At 39.1% G+C, this 18631-nt stretch overlaps 1 protein-coding gene across 1 annotated transcript in view; it reads left to right on the top strand.

Annotated features, from left to right (window-relative positions):
* Window positions 1-18631, top strand: part of LOC120797015 — a 30345-nt gene that overhangs the window by 9223 nt on the left and 2491 nt on the right. Inside the window, exons 8-29 of the mRNA XM_040140215.1 lie at window positions 208-659; window positions 1887-1924; window positions 2595-3769; window positions 4542-4772; window positions 4909-4943; window positions 5594-5746; window positions 6024-6152; window positions 6244-6282; window positions 6709-6834; window positions 7043-7169; window positions 7398-7568; window positions 7663-7697; window positions 7929-8093; window positions 8226-8360; window positions 8726-8764; window positions 8853-8993; window positions 9801-9895; window positions 10062-10085; window positions 10880-11441; window positions 12907-12972; window positions 13164-16727; window positions 16876-16990. Coding sequence (XP_039996149.1) covers window positions 208-659; window positions 1887-1924; window positions 2595-3769; window positions 4542-4772; window positions 4909-4943; window positions 5594-5746; window positions 6024-6152; window positions 6244-6282; window positions 6709-6834; window positions 7043-7169; window positions 7398-7568; window positions 7663-7697; window positions 7929-8093; window positions 8226-8360; window positions 8726-8764; window positions 8853-8993; window positions 9801-9895; window positions 10062-10085; window positions 10880-11441; window positions 12907-12972; window positions 13164-16727; window positions 16876-16990 — 7617 coding nt within the window. The remainder of the gene's footprint in view (window positions 1-207; window positions 660-1886; window positions 1925-2594; window positions 3770-4541; window positions 4773-4908; window positions 4944-5593; window positions 5747-6023; window positions 6153-6243; window positions 6283-6708; window positions 6835-7042; window positions 7170-7397; window positions 7569-7662; window positions 7698-7928; window positions 8094-8225; window positions 8361-8725; window positions 8765-8852; window positions 8994-9800; window positions 9896-10061; window positions 10086-10879; window positions 11442-12906; window positions 12973-13163; window positions 16728-16875; window positions 16991-18631) is intronic.

The following is an 18631-nucleotide window of genomic DNA, read 5'->3' as shown; positions in this document are numbered from 1 at the left end:
GAAGGTAATGTTGACTTGTAGGAAAGTAAAAAACAAAAGATCATAAAGCTTATGAAGCAACAACCTAGAGAGATGAGATCACTTTATGATAATCTGAGAACTATCTCTACATCATCATCTCATCATATTTAACAGCTCCCAGGCACAGTGGAAACTCCACAATGCTGCAGTTTTTTCTCACTATGTTTTTCGCCTCTGTCCCTCTAGCTGTCCAGTCACTGGCAAAAGGGTCTGACCTGGAGGCTGTGGTTAAAACTCTGGCCCCTGCCTTACTGGCCGAGTTAGCCAAGATTAAGTCTTCCTCATCATCATCCTCTTCATCGTCCAAAGGAGGAAAACACTCTCAGTCCTCTCCCTCTGCTGGGGGAAAGATCTCATCCTCTGCTGCCTCTTTGTCATCCTCCTCCTCAGCAGCAAAGAAAAAGGAGTCAACGACAACATCCTCTAAAGCAAAGCCCATCCTGCAGACGAGGATGAAGTCTTCCTCATCATCATCCTCTTCATCGTCCAAAGGGGGAAAATGCTCTCAGTCTTCTCCCTCTGCTGGGGGAAAAAGCTCATCCTCTGCTGCCTCTTCGTCATCCTCCTCCTCAGCAGCAAAGAAAAAGGAGTCAACGACAACATCCTCTATAGCAAAGCCCATCCTACAGAGGAGCGAGGCAAGTGCTTCTATAAAGCCTAAAGTTGGTGTGTATGTGTGTTGTGTATTCATTTACCAAGGGAATTTGGCAACACACGGTCTAGTAAATAATTCCCTTCTCATTCTCTTCTTGTGGCTCTCCCTTATTGACATAATGTTTTGATCAATGACAAAAACACAAAATTAACCTTTATTGTGAAATATAAAGCTAAAAATCATATTGCCTGAAAGCAGTTATTGTTGATGGCATGGAAGTCAGTTTGGAGACTTAGACACAAATGCACAAGTGGATACAAGCTGTAAAATGTCAGAAAATTGAGAGAAATGCCCATCAAAATTTCCTTTGAGCCAAAGGTCACGTCTTTTAAATCGCTTGTTTTGTGCGACACTGGTACAAAATGTAAAGACATTAAACATGCTATGACAGAAAGCTGAAAAAACAGCAAGTATTTACATTTGAGAAGCTGGAAAAGCTGAATTTTTGTTAAATTCATTGTAAAAAGACTTAAACAATTAATAGACAAACTGTTGCTGAATAAGTGAAAGATTAAGTATTCCAGCTTTGGAAGTATCAAAACCACAGAATAAATGTTAAAAAGCAACGTTTTTAGAATACATGGAAACGCTAGCCTTGAAAACACGATGCTGCTTCCAAAAATGTGAAGACAAAAACAGGAATGATCAACCAATCAAAGAATATAATGAAAGATGACTATATTTCTGGTGAATCAAAACATCTGACAGCCTGTGAGAAGATGCAGAAACACAGGAAAACGTGTTAGATATAAAAGGTCAACAGACCATCTTATCTGAAGAGAGAGGACAATGACTGATCCTTTGTGGCTTTTAATTTTTTGTTTGTCTGAAAAAGTTTAGCTATTATAGTTATATACACTTGTAATTAAACAAGTGCACATAAATACATCAACTCCTTTCATTTAGGCTGAAGAAAATAAGCTTGGCAACACCTCTTAAATTTAGGATTTGGTGTATTTTTTTATGACTAAAATATGTAATGGCGAGCTGTTGATGTTTCGTGCTCAGTGTGTGAGGTTTTTTTTTTTTTTTTTTGTCATTAGTCTCTGCTTCAGCACATTCAGTTTGTTGTAAAATAATGGATACTACATTAAAGTGCCAAATATCAGCTTTAATTTGAGGGTCAACCACATTTGTCTACATTAATGTGATGACCGTGTCAATAATCAGATTAATCTAAATTAAAGAATCTCATTTGGTTTGTTTACAGGATACTGTTTCCGAGGAGCAAAAGAAGACTCCTCTGAAGTAAGATATGCTTCAGACAGACCTCTTTTTTTTTCTTTTTTCTTTTTTTCTTTAACAGTGATGGAGGCCAGAGATTTTGGTCAATATTACTGTAAATATTAAGTGACTACCTGTCCCTTTTGTATCTTCAGTTCAGATAAGATCTGTCCAACATAAGAGTTCGTATATTCAGAATTTAGTGCACTTACTGTGTTCACTTTTGGGGAATTCACCCCATGACAAAAATTTAGGGTACATTTGAATGCACAAGAGATGGGGGGACACAATTTGAAACACCTGTGAAATCTTAACATATTCCAAAAACACTTAACCAGCAAATTTATTTCAGAGTTAAATTACACTTTTTACACAGTTTAACAAAAAATGAAATATTATAAACTTACACTAAGGAAGGTTTAAGTTTCTGTAAACTATTCAGGTATTATCTACATGATACTGTGTCCACCTCCTGTATGTTAACTGTCATTCATTTTGTTAACTTAATTTAATGATCAATTTAATGAACAATTTCTAACACATGGAATAATAGTCAATACAGGAAGTCAGCCTTTTGAAGGACAGTACGATCTTATAGTGAAGAACATATAAAAAGTTTCAAACCATGACCTTGATATTCCATTTCTTTATTTTTCTCCCGCTCAACAACCATGTGATTCTCTTCTCTTTACAGAAAACCTGCCATTTCCAGTGTCTCCCCACCTCAGACCACTAAATCCACAACCACTGCTACCCCTGGAACAGCTGTTCTCCCTAATCCTCAAAAAACGTCACTTAATTGCCCTACAAAGCCTTTATCTTTACCCTCACAAAAACCTACAACAACCACCCCCGAAAAAAACACCACAGGCAAACCTACTAATGAGGAAATTAAAGGCTTAACAAATGTCACTGAAGCAAAAGTCATGATCTCAAAAGCAAAAAATGTCACAACCGAGCAGATGGTCAAAATGGAAAAATCTATGGTGCAGCTGAAAGAGACAGCTAAGGTTGATAAATCAGAAAACATTATTGTTGCTGAGCCAACTAACGGCTCAGAAATTGGCACTGAATCAAAGGTCTCGGCGTCCAAATCGGAAACAACCCCAACTTCTCAGATACCCAAAACACCAGTGGACAGTTTGTCAGCAGCAGGAGCTATGATGGAAGAAAAGGGGGAAGAAACAGCAGCAAAAGCTATAAATCTGCCATCTGTATCTATGGCTTCAGAAAACTGCCCTGATGTAGAGACTTTCAAGGCTAAAGAATTGGAAACAAAGATTCAAGAACCTGTGGTGGTACTGGAAGACATAGCCAGGGTTGTTGAAACAGGAAATGCAAAAGTTTCTGACTTGAAGCGCCAAGCAGAACTAGGCAAAGTTGATGTTGAGGCAAAGGAGGCCGAAGATGCTGAACCAATGGAGCTTGGGGAAACAGGCGTCCGTCAAGTGCCAGAACCCATGGAATTTGAAAGTTGTGTTGAGGACAAAGGGGAAAAACTGACAGATACAGTGGCCGTATCAGACCAATCGAGTGAGAGTCAACCACCAACCAGTATAGATGACACCAGACCAGATTTGTCTCCACCTAAACCTGCCCCTGTTCAACCTCAAACAGAAGCAGTTCCTAAACGTTCGGACAACAATACACAGAGCCCACAGACCTCCATTAAAACTCCAGAAACCTCAGTCAAGTCTCCATCGCAGGTCCAGCAAAGCACCCTGCGGGAACCACAGTCCACTGCACCACGACTGGAGACCAAGATAGACACCTCACAAGTCCAACGGCAGGCTGCATCAAGCTCAACTGAAGCTGCTTTAGAGGCCAAGCTGACCGTGGAAAAGGGGGAGAAAAAAACAACGCAAAAAGGTATGTTGGATCGATCAAAATAAACTGTGTGTGCATTCATGTTAAGGAAGGAACAAGTCACCCAGTGCAACAATGTGATTCATCGGTGTGTTTATTAATATTTTTTGGACAAAAATGGAGCTCTGTGGCACAGAGGAATAAGATCTAGTATAGAATATTTACTGTCCACAAAAGTGGGAAATTGCCCTTGGGCCGTCTGGCAGTTCATTAAAACACCAAAACATGCTGTATACACACCTGATAACAACAACACTATCAGACTTTTGATACAAAGGCAATATACACTGTGCTCAATTAACTGTTGCTTGTGGTTCTTTAATGGGATTTAATGAAAGATTTCACTGATTGCTGCAACAATTAGTTGATTAATCAATTAGTCAACTGACAGAAGATTAACTGGGGACTGTGTATAACATCTTTTATATAGTTATTTTTAACTCATCCATCTAACCTATGAGCTTATTGTTACAAGCAAATGTTTGGCTGCATGTTGCTCAGTGCAATCAAACTTTATTGAGTTAATTATAGTTCTGTTAAAAACACATGTTTTTAATTAACAAAGACATCTCAGTAAACTTGTTTCATTATCATATATTGTATTCATTATATCATATTTCATTTTAATTAGATGGAAAGTTAGTCTGTGGGTCATGGAATGAAGGTTTACTTCTTGGTGTCAGTCAGGATCCAGCAGTTGTAAAGGGGTTAGGAGCAATTTTGATGATCTTTCAAAATGCCGCTATTCATCTTAGTTAAATTTGCTCCCTTGAAGATCCTGCGTCTGCCATGAAGACCCAGAGGGATCCAGCATCAGCCAAGGATGCCTCCAAAGCTGTCAGCAATGTTTCGGCTATGGCGACTGAAGTAGCTGCCTCTGCCAAAAATGAGCATACAGCTGTAGCAGTGAAGGAACAGCAATCGGCAGCAACCCAATCTTCTTCAGCTGCAGTTACCCTGACTATTGGGGAAATGGTAGAAAAGCACCTGCGTCAAAATAGAATCAGTAAGAAATCCAAGAAAGAGACTGTGTTTATCTGTCTCACTGGTGTCATCAACTGTATGTAGATCACAAATGTCTGCACGTGTTCATAATTAATATTTTTGTCTTTTTAACTTTTATTTTGTCCTTTTCTTTGCAGCGTGCCTCAAGAGGAAAACATGCTTCTTACCAAAAGTAGGTTTTCTCAAACCCCTCGTACAAACTATTGCAAAAGTAGTGTGTACATGTAGTTTGTTTTGGTTTGGGTATGATCTCGTTCTCAGCTGATGCACAAATAGGCATTAAAATGTAATGTCCTTAAAATGTTCTTAATAAATGGATGTTGAACATGATATTGTACAGGATATTTGCAGGTAATGAAAAGTCTTAAATGTAATGAATTCAGTTCCCAGAAAAAGGCTCTTGCCTGCAGTAGGCGGTACTGTTAAGTTTAATTGCATTTATTTTGTTTTTATAGTTATGTTGTTAATAATATACAGTGAACCAAGAATTTACAAGGGATGTAGCACTTTGTTATAACACAGTGATGACTTCTGTCAATCATTGTAGCAGATTTAGATTTCAAGTCTTATGTATTCACACTGAACTCAAAGCTGATTTTCGCCTTACTTTATTCACACCAGTTTGACCACTACAACGTCACTTTTAGTAAAATAAGTCATCCAGTCTATGTTGTTGCTAAAATGTTCAAACAAGACCTCTTTAAACATTTTTTCTCATTTAAAATGATGTTAAGTGAACTTGTGTTGATCTTTAGCTGTAAAATTATACTGTTATCTCCCCTCATTATTATATCTCCCTCTTTTTTTTCTTTATTTTTCCAGTTTTTTTCACTTGGTAAGAAGCAGTTGTTAATAACCAACCTGCCGAAGTATTACGATGGCTGCTACACAGAGGAAGACATTGCCAAGCTGCTCGTTCCGTTCGGCTTTCAATATGAAGATGACAACATCTATGTTGTTCCTCAGGCACGCATGGTAGGCGCCAGGTTATAATTCTGCATTGGTTTGGTTTATTAATCTCATATTTGTGCCGTCGTCTTTTATCCCTCTTGGTCATTTTCTCTTTTCTCTTTCTTTTGAGTTAATCTGTAAAAACACTCCTAACTCTAATTTGCAGTTGAACATCATTCATCATGATATTTTTTCATTCTTGTTGTAACAAATACAGAATTGGTTCCTATACGATCCCCATCAGTATAATCTGTCAGTATAATTGATGATAATACAGTTTTTTTTCTGGTTTTCCTCGAAGGCCTTTGTTGTGATGTCGACAGTGGGGGATGTGCAGAACATTATGAAAGACACCAGAGGGAATTGCCTTACTCTCAAAAAGTCTAGACTTCACTTGCATGTAGTGGACAGTGGCATAACAATGTCACCAGTAAGCATTTACACGATACTGTTCGTTTTTATTGACAGATTTTTATAGATGTCCACTCTATTAAATACTGCCTACTCTGTCTTTGTTTCAGCTTGGGTTTTATAAATCACTGATGAAGAGGATGAATTCAGTAAGTAACACACACACACTCAAATTTCCCCAATAATAATATAAAATACTAAACTGCTTTTGATTTTATTGGTAAAAGTTTCTCATCCCCAGTTTCCAAATTACACTTGGACTTTAAAAGAAGTTCCAAATATACTGTAACTTTTTGTGTTCAGTTGCATCGCAAAGTCAAAACCCCTCCTTTTAACTTAGTTCAAATTTGAGTGGACATCTATATTTCTGTATTTTGCTCTACAGAATATATATTTGATGTGATAAAAGCGGGAAACCATCAGCATTTACGTAAAACAGTGAGCGAAAGCGGGAAAATACAATAAATATGGCCTTGACAGTGTTTTGTTTAGTTAGATGTCTTTTACTTTGAAAACTGTGCAAAATTCTGACTGACTTGGTTTTTTTGAATGTTCACTTCTTGTTCTTGATGCAGCCTGTGATTGATGATGGAGAGAGAACAATCGTTATCAAGAACATTTCACCAAGTGAGTCCAGAGACCTAAGGGAAGCCTTGAGAAAAATCGATTTTGTCAGAAACTACATGCCTCTCCTCAACAAGGTAAAAATACAAACACACACACACACACACAGAACCATTAAAAAAAATTTAGAACACCCCCATTTTTCTAGTTTTTATTGAAATTTACGCAGTTCGTCCAGTGAATAACCTTAAATGTTACAAAGGTCAGAGTAAATTGCTCTGTGTTTCAGAGAATTTAAAACAACATCCCGTTAGTCTTTATCTGTCCTGTATGTATGTGTTTCAGGTATTTATCGAATTTGAGTCCATTCGTGATGCTGATCGGCTCGGAGTTTGGTACAGCCTCCTGAAACAGGACCCTGGTCACAGAGTCTATAGGCTGAAAACACCGCATAGTGGCTGTACAGCACTACGTAAGTCTTTGTTTTAGAAAATAAAATGGACACATAAAATAAAGAATATTTAATTTTTCATAAAATAAATCAATATGTATTAAGGAAAATATCTCAAATCAATAATCAGTATTGAATAGATTAAAAGACTAAAAAAAAAACAAAACAAAAAAACACAATGTGCACCACTGTTTTTGTCACTCTTATGTTCAAACGTATTCAAAGAAAACACTGTTTTTGTTCTTGCAGCACCGAGACTTGCTGCGAACGCAATGCCAGACAGCAAAGATGCTGTTCCCCGGGCAACTATCCCGACAACAAAATATGGCGTTCCACAGGGCAGTATTTCACCGTTTTGGGTCATGATGACAACCAGTCCCTTTGTGTTCCCTACCATGTCTCCTTGGTTCATCATCCCAGGTAAGAGAGGCAGCTGGAAACCAAATTTATCTGCCAAATTTAACATGTTTACTCATTGTTCAGGAATGTGACAGTGTTCATTTTTGACTCCTAGATTATCTGACAGTCAGAGGAAGCGACGACCTTGCGGTAAACGCATTTTTCTCCATAATTACACCCAATTTGTTTTTGTTTTTTATATCATGTTTAAATGGCATTCATCAAAAAAATTGGATTAAATTAAGATTAAAAAGAAATTTTGCTTTACATTAGGTGGTGTTAAACCTGCAGGGTTTTATGCTGAATTCAGAATTGTTCTTCTTTTTCTTCTTTTCTCCTGCTCTTAATTGAACTTTTGACTTTGAACATCGTGTCCTGTAGAAAGCCAACAGTCAAGGGTCTGTCTTCCCCACAATCATGTTGACCGGTTTGCCAGAAGGAAACTTTAAGCACGAGGATGTCGCCAAGCTGGTCTGGCCCTACTTCCCCAAACAAAACCTTCATTCCCTGTACTACAACGTGACTGTCTTAACACTGCAAAGGAGGGTAAGGAGAAGATGCTGCAGACTGACACAAGTGCAAACATTATTTCATTTAAAATTTCATTAATTAAATGGAGATTTGTTGTGTGAATTTAACTGACATACCATTTTTTCTTTCTTCCCCCCTCAACTCCAGGCTTTTGTGTATTTCAGCGATTGGACTTCCTGCTGTGATTTTGTCCGAGATCACCTCAGTAATCCAGTTTCTGTCAGAGGCTCCACACTCAGGATCCACTTCGTTTTACAGCACATGTCTCCTGAATCAAGAGAGGTATGGACACTAGGAAAAGAATTAAAGGGCGAACTCTGGGCTATAACACTGTGGGTACATCCCAGTTCTTTTATCTGAATGTTCCTTGCTCCTCGCTTGACCCAGGAATCGTTCTGGTTCTCCATCTTGAAGGCTGTTCCAAAGCTCTTATGTCTTTCTGTGTTTTCCTTTAATTCCCTCTGTACAAAATTTAGAAAGAAATAATATTGTGGTTGTTGGAGAAGTACTACACAGACAAGCACAGAAATACAAACATGTATGCACACAATCTCAACCTTTTAGAGAAAAATGTTGGTTTGAAATACATTTTAAATGCAGATATAATGTACTAATGGACTCTGAATGTGCCTTTCATCTTTTTGCAGGAGACCATGTATAAAACTCTGATGAAATGGAGCAACGCTGTAAGTGATTAATCATTTATTTTAATCAGAAAGCAGCTAATTTTTTTGCTTCTCCGGTCCTTAATGTCAGCTGTTTGTCGTTTTTCAGCGTGTTCCAGATCTAGAGTCTCTGGAGGAGCGGTTACTCTGTGTGGAGATCTCTGAGACAGCTATGGATGTCGTCAAAATGGTCATGGAAGTGGTGGCGTCCATTGCTGCTTTTGTCAGCTTCCTGCCGCTTGCCAACAGGGTACAACAATAACACAACATATATATTTTTTTCAAGCCTGCCATAGACAGTAACATTAATTGGTGGCTTAGGTGTTTTTTCTAAAAACCGTCTTAAAATATGGGAAAATATGTAGCACAAACTCTTCTTTTTATTCATCCAAAAATTTAAAACCCAGAGATATTCAATTTACAATCATATGACAAGAGAAGCAGCAAATCCTCTCACACAAGAAGCTCGAACCAGCTAATAAATGCATTTTTTTGGGGGAAAAAATGACTTACATGGTTAATCAAGTATCAAAATCTGCTTTATATGAAAGGTGTCCTGAGATAACATCTGTTTTGATTTGGCACTATATAATTAAAATTAAAAAAATAAATTTCAAATAAAATTGAATAGAATAGTTGCAGGATAATTTGCTGTCAATCAACTTAATTGACTAATCTTTACCGCTCCAAACCATATTTATATTCAACACGTTCACTGAGGTTCATACCACAAGAAAACAATGCTTTGGGATGTATTAGCTTTGTAATTGGTATGTTCACACAGAGTAGGACAGAGCAGTAAATCAAAAAGATTTACAAGACCTGATTCTGAAATTTTAAATCTTAATAAATCTTGCTGTGTCAGGGTTTTCTGTCAAATGAAAAAACACCTTTGAAACAACTTTGAGTACCACAGTTTTGTTTGAATATACTAACTCTAACTTCACATACAACAGATCCCTGTTCTCCTTCTATTTGTTGCTTTTGTCTTGTCACTTTAATTTCTTCCTCCTCTCTGTCTGTTCACTCTATGACCATGGCTCTCTTTCTGTCTCAGATATGCGTTGAGATGGCTGACTCCAGTGGTGTAACACAGGTGCTGGAGAAGTACAACACTTTCTCACCGGACTCTGTATCTAAGCGCTTAACTTGGTATGTCTATCCTTAAATAGAAATAGGACTAAATGATTAAATGATTACCCACATCAGTGTTTCCCAAAACAGTCCTTTTGAAATTTGGTTACTACTTCATGTGTTTTTTAAATTTTTAATTTTTCCTCACACCTAAACTGACCAACTCCTTTTTTCCTCTACGCAGGAGTAAAGTTCAACGCTTTGAGACGTGAGTATATCACTTTTTAGTTGATTCTTGTCAAGTTAAGAGAGTCAAACCATGTTACCAAGTCTTGACAACAGTCACTGTGATGACTGCTACAACCCACAATGTCAACCACTATTTTATATTATGGCAGGAGCTGGCTTGTGGCCCAAGATCGCATATAATTGAATGACAAAAACTATATGTATATGTCCCAGAGTTAAATATGAGGGATTAAAAAATACTGCAAGGTAATCGGAGCTGCAACACAGTTATAAGATTTACCAACGAAGCAATCAACAGAAAATTAATATGCAAGTAATTGATTAGTTGTTTAAGCCACTTTTTAAGCAAAAAAGCCAAAGATTCTGTGATTGCAGCTGCTCCGATGTGAGGAATTTTCCGGTTTTCTGTTTTTAAATCATTGTAAACTGAATATACTTGGTTTCTGCAATGTCAGTTAGACAAAAAAAACTATGTTTGACGACATCAATAAGGACTTTGGGGAAATGTGATGGGCAATTTTCACTATTTTGTGACATTTTTATATACAATACAATTTAGCGATATATCGCAAAAAGGTCTGCAGTTTAATTGATTCCGAAAATAATCATTAGTTGCAGCTGTAAATGCTTTACAGGAAGAGAAAAGGGAGGACTTTTGATTTAAAAATCACTCAACCTACTAAAATATATTTGGCATAAACCAAGAGAACTATTAACTCACGGACACTGGATCAGAACTGGGAAGTAGTATTTCTTATTTAACTGTCTCTTAAAGTGCAACAACAACCTAATTTTTTCTGTTTTTAATTTTAGTTTGAAGAGCCTAAAACAGCGTCTTGAAGATTCCAGTGAGATCACAATAAACCTTGAAGAGGACACCGTCGATGTTGAAGCTAAACCCCCAACACAGCCTCCTCCTTCTGAACTTTCTGATAATGGGCAGCAGCCTGCTCTGCAAACCAGTACTCCTGCCTCTGCTGAACCAGTAGCCCCTGATGGATCCATCATTTGTGAATCCGTCACGGCAGGACCAAGTGCCACCGCTGCAAGTGACGTAGCAGTGGAGGATGAGGGTGAGCAACTGGGAACTGAGATTTCCATGGACTCCACCATTGCTCCAACAGCAAGTAAAGATGTAGAGAAAGCAGAGGTAAAGAGGGAGAACAAGTCACCAACAACTACAGATGCTGCTGCTGGTAGAAACACCGTCCCCGCTGCTTCCAGACCCACACTCTCAGCCAAAAGTCTGGTCAAGCCCCAAGAGAATGTCGCAGAACTTCTTCATATTGACGAGGACATTTTCAGGGCTCTTACAGCAGCAGTTCGCCAGCACAGACTCACCCGAGAAAGCAGGACACACAGTGAGGAGAAGGAGGTGACGCCTGGCTTTAAATTGTCTCAGCATTTATATTTGGCTAATAGTGCAATGCACGAACCACATTGCCTACAATACATACACAGGATAGAATTCCCCCCATACCGTACCAATGGGTACTGCGTTAGTCATTGTGTAGTAGTAGTAGTACCTTATTCTTCTTCACTGGCTCAGTCAGTCTCTCCCTTCCTGCACCTGCACTCTCCCTGCAGCGTGCACCCTCATCATCAGTTGTGTCTGAGTTGGGACCTCTCGTTGGCTCTCCCTCTCCACCAGCCTCCTCCTGTCTCTCCTCATTTTGTTTTTTAAAATAATCAGCAATAAACTGCTTCATCTTTGGAACACAGTAACAACTAAATGGATTGTTTCACGCATGCGCACACGATGCGAGTGAAGGCAGCAAGAGAGACCGACTCAGCCCGGGCAAGAAGAAAAATTTCTGCTTTCAACCACAATGGCTAATGCAGTACCTGTGAAGGAGGGGCACCAAAACCACCTAATTTTCATTATGGACTCGCACGAATGGGACATTGTGAAATTTTAACTGGTACACTCTCAAAAAATGGTCGCAGTCTGGAACCCTGTATCAACAAATATTGTCTGTATCCAAAGTCTTATATATCTTATTTCGCCATATACATCCAACGTCCAAAAACCATTTAAAAAAAAAAAAAAAAAAAAAAAATCAGTGTGAGCCACACTGTTGCACTGGGTGACATGTTCCTTCATCACCATGACAAACAAATTGTAGTTTACAATCTCCGAGCACTTTATTAAGAACACTAATAAAGCGAAGTGCTCCTTTATAAAGTGCTCTGAGAGTGTATTTTGACTCAATCCCACAACAGTGATTAGCTGGAATTTACTCAGCTTTTTTTTTTTTTTTTTTTTTTTGTTAAGTTAAACTATATATTTTAAACTTTCATGTCTTTAGTGGGAACCAATGGGCTTGAGACAAGGGAAGTCAGAGACAAAAGGCAGACTAACACATCGTTAATTTTGGGTTTTCCATGGTATTTGCGGACAAAAACAAAAATATAAATTAACACCAGCGTTATTCTTTAAATAATAATGTGTGAGTGTGAGACACCAGCATACTGTTGATTTTTTCTGCCTTTGTCAACGAAGTTCAACTTACAGAAAAGCAACACACTGTATAAATGAGTGATACCAATGTCTCAGTAACAATATGCAGTGCATCAGCAACATGCTTTCAGTGCTTGACACCATTTTAAGTTTTTTAAAAACCAAGTTATGACATTGGTAGTGAAATTTTTATTTTTGATGGAACGTAAAAGTTAAGAAATCCATAGTGTTATGAGATTTGGGAGCTTAAATTGTCATTAACTATATCCAAATAGTTAATTCTTGTTTTGTAAACTAGGGCAAACAGAGTTAGTTTGAAAAAACTTCCTTTTATATTTATTTTCACCTGTCACTAATCCAGAATCCATTTGTTATTTAGAGCCCCAGCAAAGCCAACACAAGCTCTGCAATTGTAAAAGATGAAGACATCAAGAGACAAGAGAAGGTAAACATGATACAGTTTTCTCAGAATTTGTTTATGACACTTATCTGTACTCCTTTTCACCAGTCCTTGTTAAAAGCAATAGTTTGTGATAAATGATCAGGTCTAACTATCAACTATATTTTATTAATGAGTTAACTGTTTCATTTGATCAGAGATTGATTTTTTTTTTCTTTGTTCTTGATCTCGGTCAGGATGATTTTACAGATGATGTTGTTTCTTCAGACGCCTACCTTTTTGATCAGCAAAATTTCAACATGGATGACTTTGTCACTGTTGATGAAGTTGGCGAGGACATTGGAGACAGAAGCCCTGACCACCAGAGCTGCTCCTCTTTTGAGCAGTCCTCCATGGAGGAGAAAGAAAGGCAAAGCCCAGACGCATTATCTGCTGCTAAACAGACCTCAACAAGGTCCTTGAGAGACTATAAGATCTCAGCCTTTTCTTCCTCATCTTCATCCTCCTCATCCAAGCCAAATAAAGACTCCATGAAGAGCAGCTCATCTTCTAACTTGACCTCTGTGTCACCAAGAAAGCCCAAGGACTCATCTGAGCGTACCAAATCCCCTCCCAAACCCTCTTCTTCTGCCAATGTTAGTAAGATCCATGCTGCCTCTTCTTCACTGTCTGTTGAAACCCCTTCCTCTCCTGGTCAGAAAGCACAACAGGGTAGGAAAAAATCTCCAGTCAAAATGTCTGATACTTCATCTTCGGGTTGTATCACCCGATCGTCCTCCACTGCACGTGAAAGGGAGGCGTCAATAGAGACCCATCCTGAGAGAGACAGAGAAGAAGCAAAAGCCTCAGAGAGTGCAGTGGCAAAGTCTGACCACAAAGTGTCAGCAGAGGGAATTGCTGAAAAAACTGTTGAGTCACAGACAAAAATAGAAACATCATCAGAGATGCATCCAGCTGCGCAGGGACAGGGGTTAGAGTTGAGCCAAGCCCAGAGTCTGGGGATTGATTTTAAGGATAACACACTCAAAGACCTAGAGAAGAGCATAGAGAAAAGGAAAGAAGATGATGGTGACAAATGGGGAGATGAGGAGCATGATGATGGTGAAAATTACCAAATCCTTGATTCACTTGATGACCAAACAGATGAACAGATGGATGATGGGGACCAAGTAGGCAGCTCTGAAACCCAGCTATCTGAACCTGAGAAAATCCAGAGTTTTCACGAGGAAACCTTTCAGGTCTTGGACAGTATCAACAATGAAGGCAAGGCCTGCCCTGAGGAGTGCAGTGAAAAGGAAATGGAAACTTCTTTCCAAGTCACAGACAGTGCTACTAAAGACCAAGCAGCTACAGGTCAAGAGGACAGTTACCTGGTCGAAGATGACGGTTCCACAGTAAAGCAGCTTTCTGAGGAAAATGTGAATCAAGTCGTCAACAAATCTGATGATAAATCTGCAGTTGAAGACGCAATTAATAAAAATCAGGAGGCAAGTAGTGAAGATAGTTTCCAAGATACATGTAGCAAACAAGCTCCAAGGGGTAAGGGAGATGAAAAGAAGAGAAAACAAAAAGAAGAGGAGGTCAAATGCAAAGCCTCCAAAGATGTGGAAAAAACTGATGACCAAATCCCAAATGATGAAGACCAGCCTCTTAAAGTTAGTGACAACAAAGACACTTTAAAAGACCTTGACAGTGATGTTTCTGAACAAGAAGCTTTTGAGATATTGGATTCAATTGACGATCAGACGGAATTGGAAGACGAGAGCCAAAAGCTTGAAACTCCCAGTGATCAGATGTCTAAAGAAGACATAAGGCGCATAGAAGAGGAGGAAGATACCTATCAGGTAATCGACTCTGTTGAAGATCTGCCAACAACAACAGAGTCAGAGGTTGACAACTGGGAAAAAAGAACCAAGAAAGTGGAGGTGACTGCTCGAAAAGATGATAGATCATCAAAGAGGAGTTGCCCCAGGACCAGAGCATCCAAAAGTGAAGAGAAGGAGAAATCACCAAAGAAACAGGACAGGACAGTTAAAAAATATGAAACCCGAACGAAGACGGATGCCACTGCAGAAGTTTCTAAAAAAGACGAAGAGATTCAAGAGGTCACTGAGGAGATGGTGTACGAAATAGTAGATTCTGTTGAAGAGGAACCGGTTCATGATGCAGCCACCACAGAAAGGTCTGGTAGAAGAAGGAGTGCAAGAGGAAAGAAAGAGGATAAAATGACATTGAATCTCACTGAGGCATCTGAAAAACCAGATGGAGACGAGGAGGCTTCATATCAAATTTTAGACTCTGTGGAGGACGAGACGGCCGCAGAAGAACCGACCATTATGACAAGATCTACCAGAGGAAGAAGGGAAAGAACAACTAAGAAAGATGCATCGAATGAGAAAACAAAAAAAGAGGATACACCAACAAGGAGGAGGCACGCTCCTACAGCAGAATCCCGGGGGAAAATGCCAAAGAAAGAGGAGAAGGCACCTCCAAAAGAGAGCATGCCAATAAACAAGAGTGACATCATTGAAAGAGAGGTCAGTGAGGAAGATGCTACCTATGAAATATTAGACTCTGTGGAAGATGAGGTCGTTAAGGATGACCGGCCTGCTACAGGAGGAAAAGGAAGAAGGGGAAGACCAAAGAAAGAGGTTAAAACAACAAAAAAAGACACCGTAACACCGAAGAAGGATGACGGTGAAAAAGTGGCTGATGAAGAAGAGGTCACATATCAGATTCTTGATTCCGTGGAGGATGAAATGGGTGACGATCACCCTCCCAGAGAAAAGTCTGACAGTGCAAGAAAGGAGAACATTTTTAAAAACGACAACAAGCAAATAAAAAGTGCATCTTTCGCAGGATCACCCAAAAATGACGAGGAGGAAGAGGAGCCAGTTTATCAGATCGTAGACTCTCTGGAAGATGATCACGTTCAGGAAGAGTTGATGACCACAGAGGTGTCCAATAGAGGGATGAGGGAAAGAAGTAAGACAAAAAATGAAATCTGTCCACAAGAGGAGGCACCAGCTGTAAAAGATGACACACCACCATGTAGTACCACCATTGTGGAAATGTCTGAAAAAGTGGTCGTCAAGGAGGAGAGTCTGTATCAGATAATTGATGATTTAGAGGAGGTAAATAATGATCCATCTGCTACAAAAGAGTCTGGTATGAGAAAGAAGAAAAGAACACCCAAAACAGACATTAAGAAAGAGGGCAAATCAACAACTAAGTCCCAAAGTAATACCACAGCAGAGGAGAAAAATCAAAAATCGTCCAAGAAAAATGACACAACAGATGCAACGAGCGCTCTGGTGAACCTGGATGAAGTGAGCGATGAGGAGGATGATTACCCTGATGACACGGCTGAGGAGGAAGAATTGAGGAAGAGGCAAGCTGCCGCTAAAGAGAAGCAGCTCACCAAGGATCGAGAGAAGGAGCGGAAAGAGAGGAGGACCAGGGAGAAAGAAGAGAAGGAGAGGGAGCGAAGTAGCCAGAGCAGCAGCAGCAGAGGAGGAAGGGGCAGCAGTGGGGGAGGGACGAGGAAGGCGAAGGAGAGGGGGAGGGAAAAGGAAGAGAACGTAGAGGTAGACACAGAGGAGATGGTGACTCTGGATGAGGTGGGAGCAGATGAGGTTGGAGAGGAAAGAGCGGCACAGGATCAAGAGTGGGATGAGGAGATCACAGAAGGAGACCTGCAGGCGCTCGTCACTCTGGATGAAATAACAGAGGAGGAGGAAGAGGAGGGAAAGGTTGAGCAAAGCACACAAATCAAATCCATGGACTCCTTAAACCCAGAGGTAAAGATCAAGGTTTAAAAGCATGCAAGTTTGATTTTCTTCCGTGAAAAAATTGTATTATATGCAGTGAAAAACATGTCAACATACAGCGTGCTCTACATCCTGTGCACAGAAACACTGATGCTAAAGATTTCTTGTCTCTTTTTAGACTTTGGTGACTTTAGATGAAGCAGGTGATGATGAGGAAGAGAAGGCAGATGAAGATGAAGCTGAGAAATCCTCAAAATCCTCAAGATCTGCTAAACGCAAACACGATGACACAGGTGTGTGTTACTCTACCTTTATAAATTCTAGTATACTTATAGAGGAATATTTGGGTTATACCCACAAGATAACTTAAAAATTCTGAAACGTCTTACAGAGAGAATTTCATTAGTCATCTTTCTTTATTGTTATTGTTTATTTATTTTTATTAAGTATTGTAGGTGGACAGAACAAATTGGTGAATTTCAGTCAGCAATGTGCAAATCAGAACCAGACTCACCAAGTACATGTGTACCAGGAATATGTTTTCGTGCAGGTGTCAGAACAGCAAATTAAAGAGAGAAGGTAGCAATAAAATACAAAACTAAAAAAAGAAAAAAAGTGTAATGAAGCTACTGTAAATCCTTATAAACATCATATGATAATAATACACGTCATAATACACAAAATCAGTATATACGACCAAGTTTACAGAGGAAGTAAGGTTCCGTGTGATGAGTCATATGTACATAGTGTGCAGAGATACTGGTAATGTAATCAGATAAGTCCAGGGCAGTCAGCAGTTAAGTTGAATACACAGTACAATTGTTCATAGTGTGAAACAGTTTTTAGTGCAAAATGCATAAATTCATACTTCAAATGTAACCATGGTAAAATTGCGTAAAGTTACAGAGGTGACAGGCTGAAACAATGAGCGAATTGACTTATAAAGTTTGAAATTTAGCGTGATAATTTCTTTATCACGCCTTTAATTGCCCTATAGAGGGAAACACTAAATACTTTCTGTGCTGGACAGGTCAGAAGTCACGTTGAAGGGGAACTCTACTGATTTTACACATTCAGGTCTGCTTACAGGTCTGGGGGGAGTACTATTGCCTTTGTACAGAGATGTACAGCCTTTTGTGTCTGCCAAGGGAGCTGTGTGGAGTCTGATAAATTGCCTCAAGTCACATCAGTTAAGGCGCCGTCAGTTGGGTCTGATGAGTACAAGTTTGAAAATGTAAAAAACCTGGGGATGTGGAGTTAGAAAGAAGTGATCTTACCAAACCTCTGTAGCCTGCTCCTTAACTCTCTTTGAGGCTAGAAGCCCAAGGCTTAGCCACTACTAGCATAACACGTCCAAATCTCCAATAAAACTTGACGGTCAGTGCATTGTGGGTAATGTAGTCACTGGGTTTTAACAAGGAAGAATGTGTGAAATTTAAAAAAAATACTATCTCTTGTTCTGCTGCATTGATTTTTTTTTTCAATCTTTTTTTTAACTTGTCCAACCTGAGTCTGACAATGTTGTAGAAATGAAGTGTTAATTCTGTCGAGTACTCTTAAAATGTCATGTAATCAAAATCTGCGTCAACTTTATATCCTTCAAAAATAAGAGCTTCTCCTCCAAAACCCAGCCCTTATACCCTTGGTATAGTGTTACATCAACTAAAGATTCCTGTTGTTTTCTCCAGAGATAATGTTAGGTTAAATTCTCCCCATTGAATCATCAGTGCAAAAGATGACCAACTTTTAGAAGTTATCTGATTTCAAAGGCAAAGATAGACCATGGACATAACAATGTCCAGTAAAAGTCAGCCACAACTCCCACGGTGCGTTTCTGTAAGAAACATCCAGTCACAGAGCTTAGGACAAAATCCGGTGACAATAGCATGAAAGAAACATTTTGAAATGGAGATTGAGTGGTTGTCAGCCACTCC

The sequence above is a fragment of the Xiphias gladius genome, chromosome 12, assembly GCF_016859285.1.
Source record: "Xiphias gladius isolate SHS-SW01 ecotype Sanya breed wild chromosome 12, ASM1685928v1, whole genome shotgun sequence".
In the NCBI taxonomy this organism is placed as follows: domain Eukaryota; kingdom Metazoa; phylum Chordata; class Actinopteri; order Istiophoriformes; family Xiphiidae; genus Xiphias; species Xiphias gladius.
This window is presented reverse-complemented; position numbering and strand designations above follow the sequence as displayed.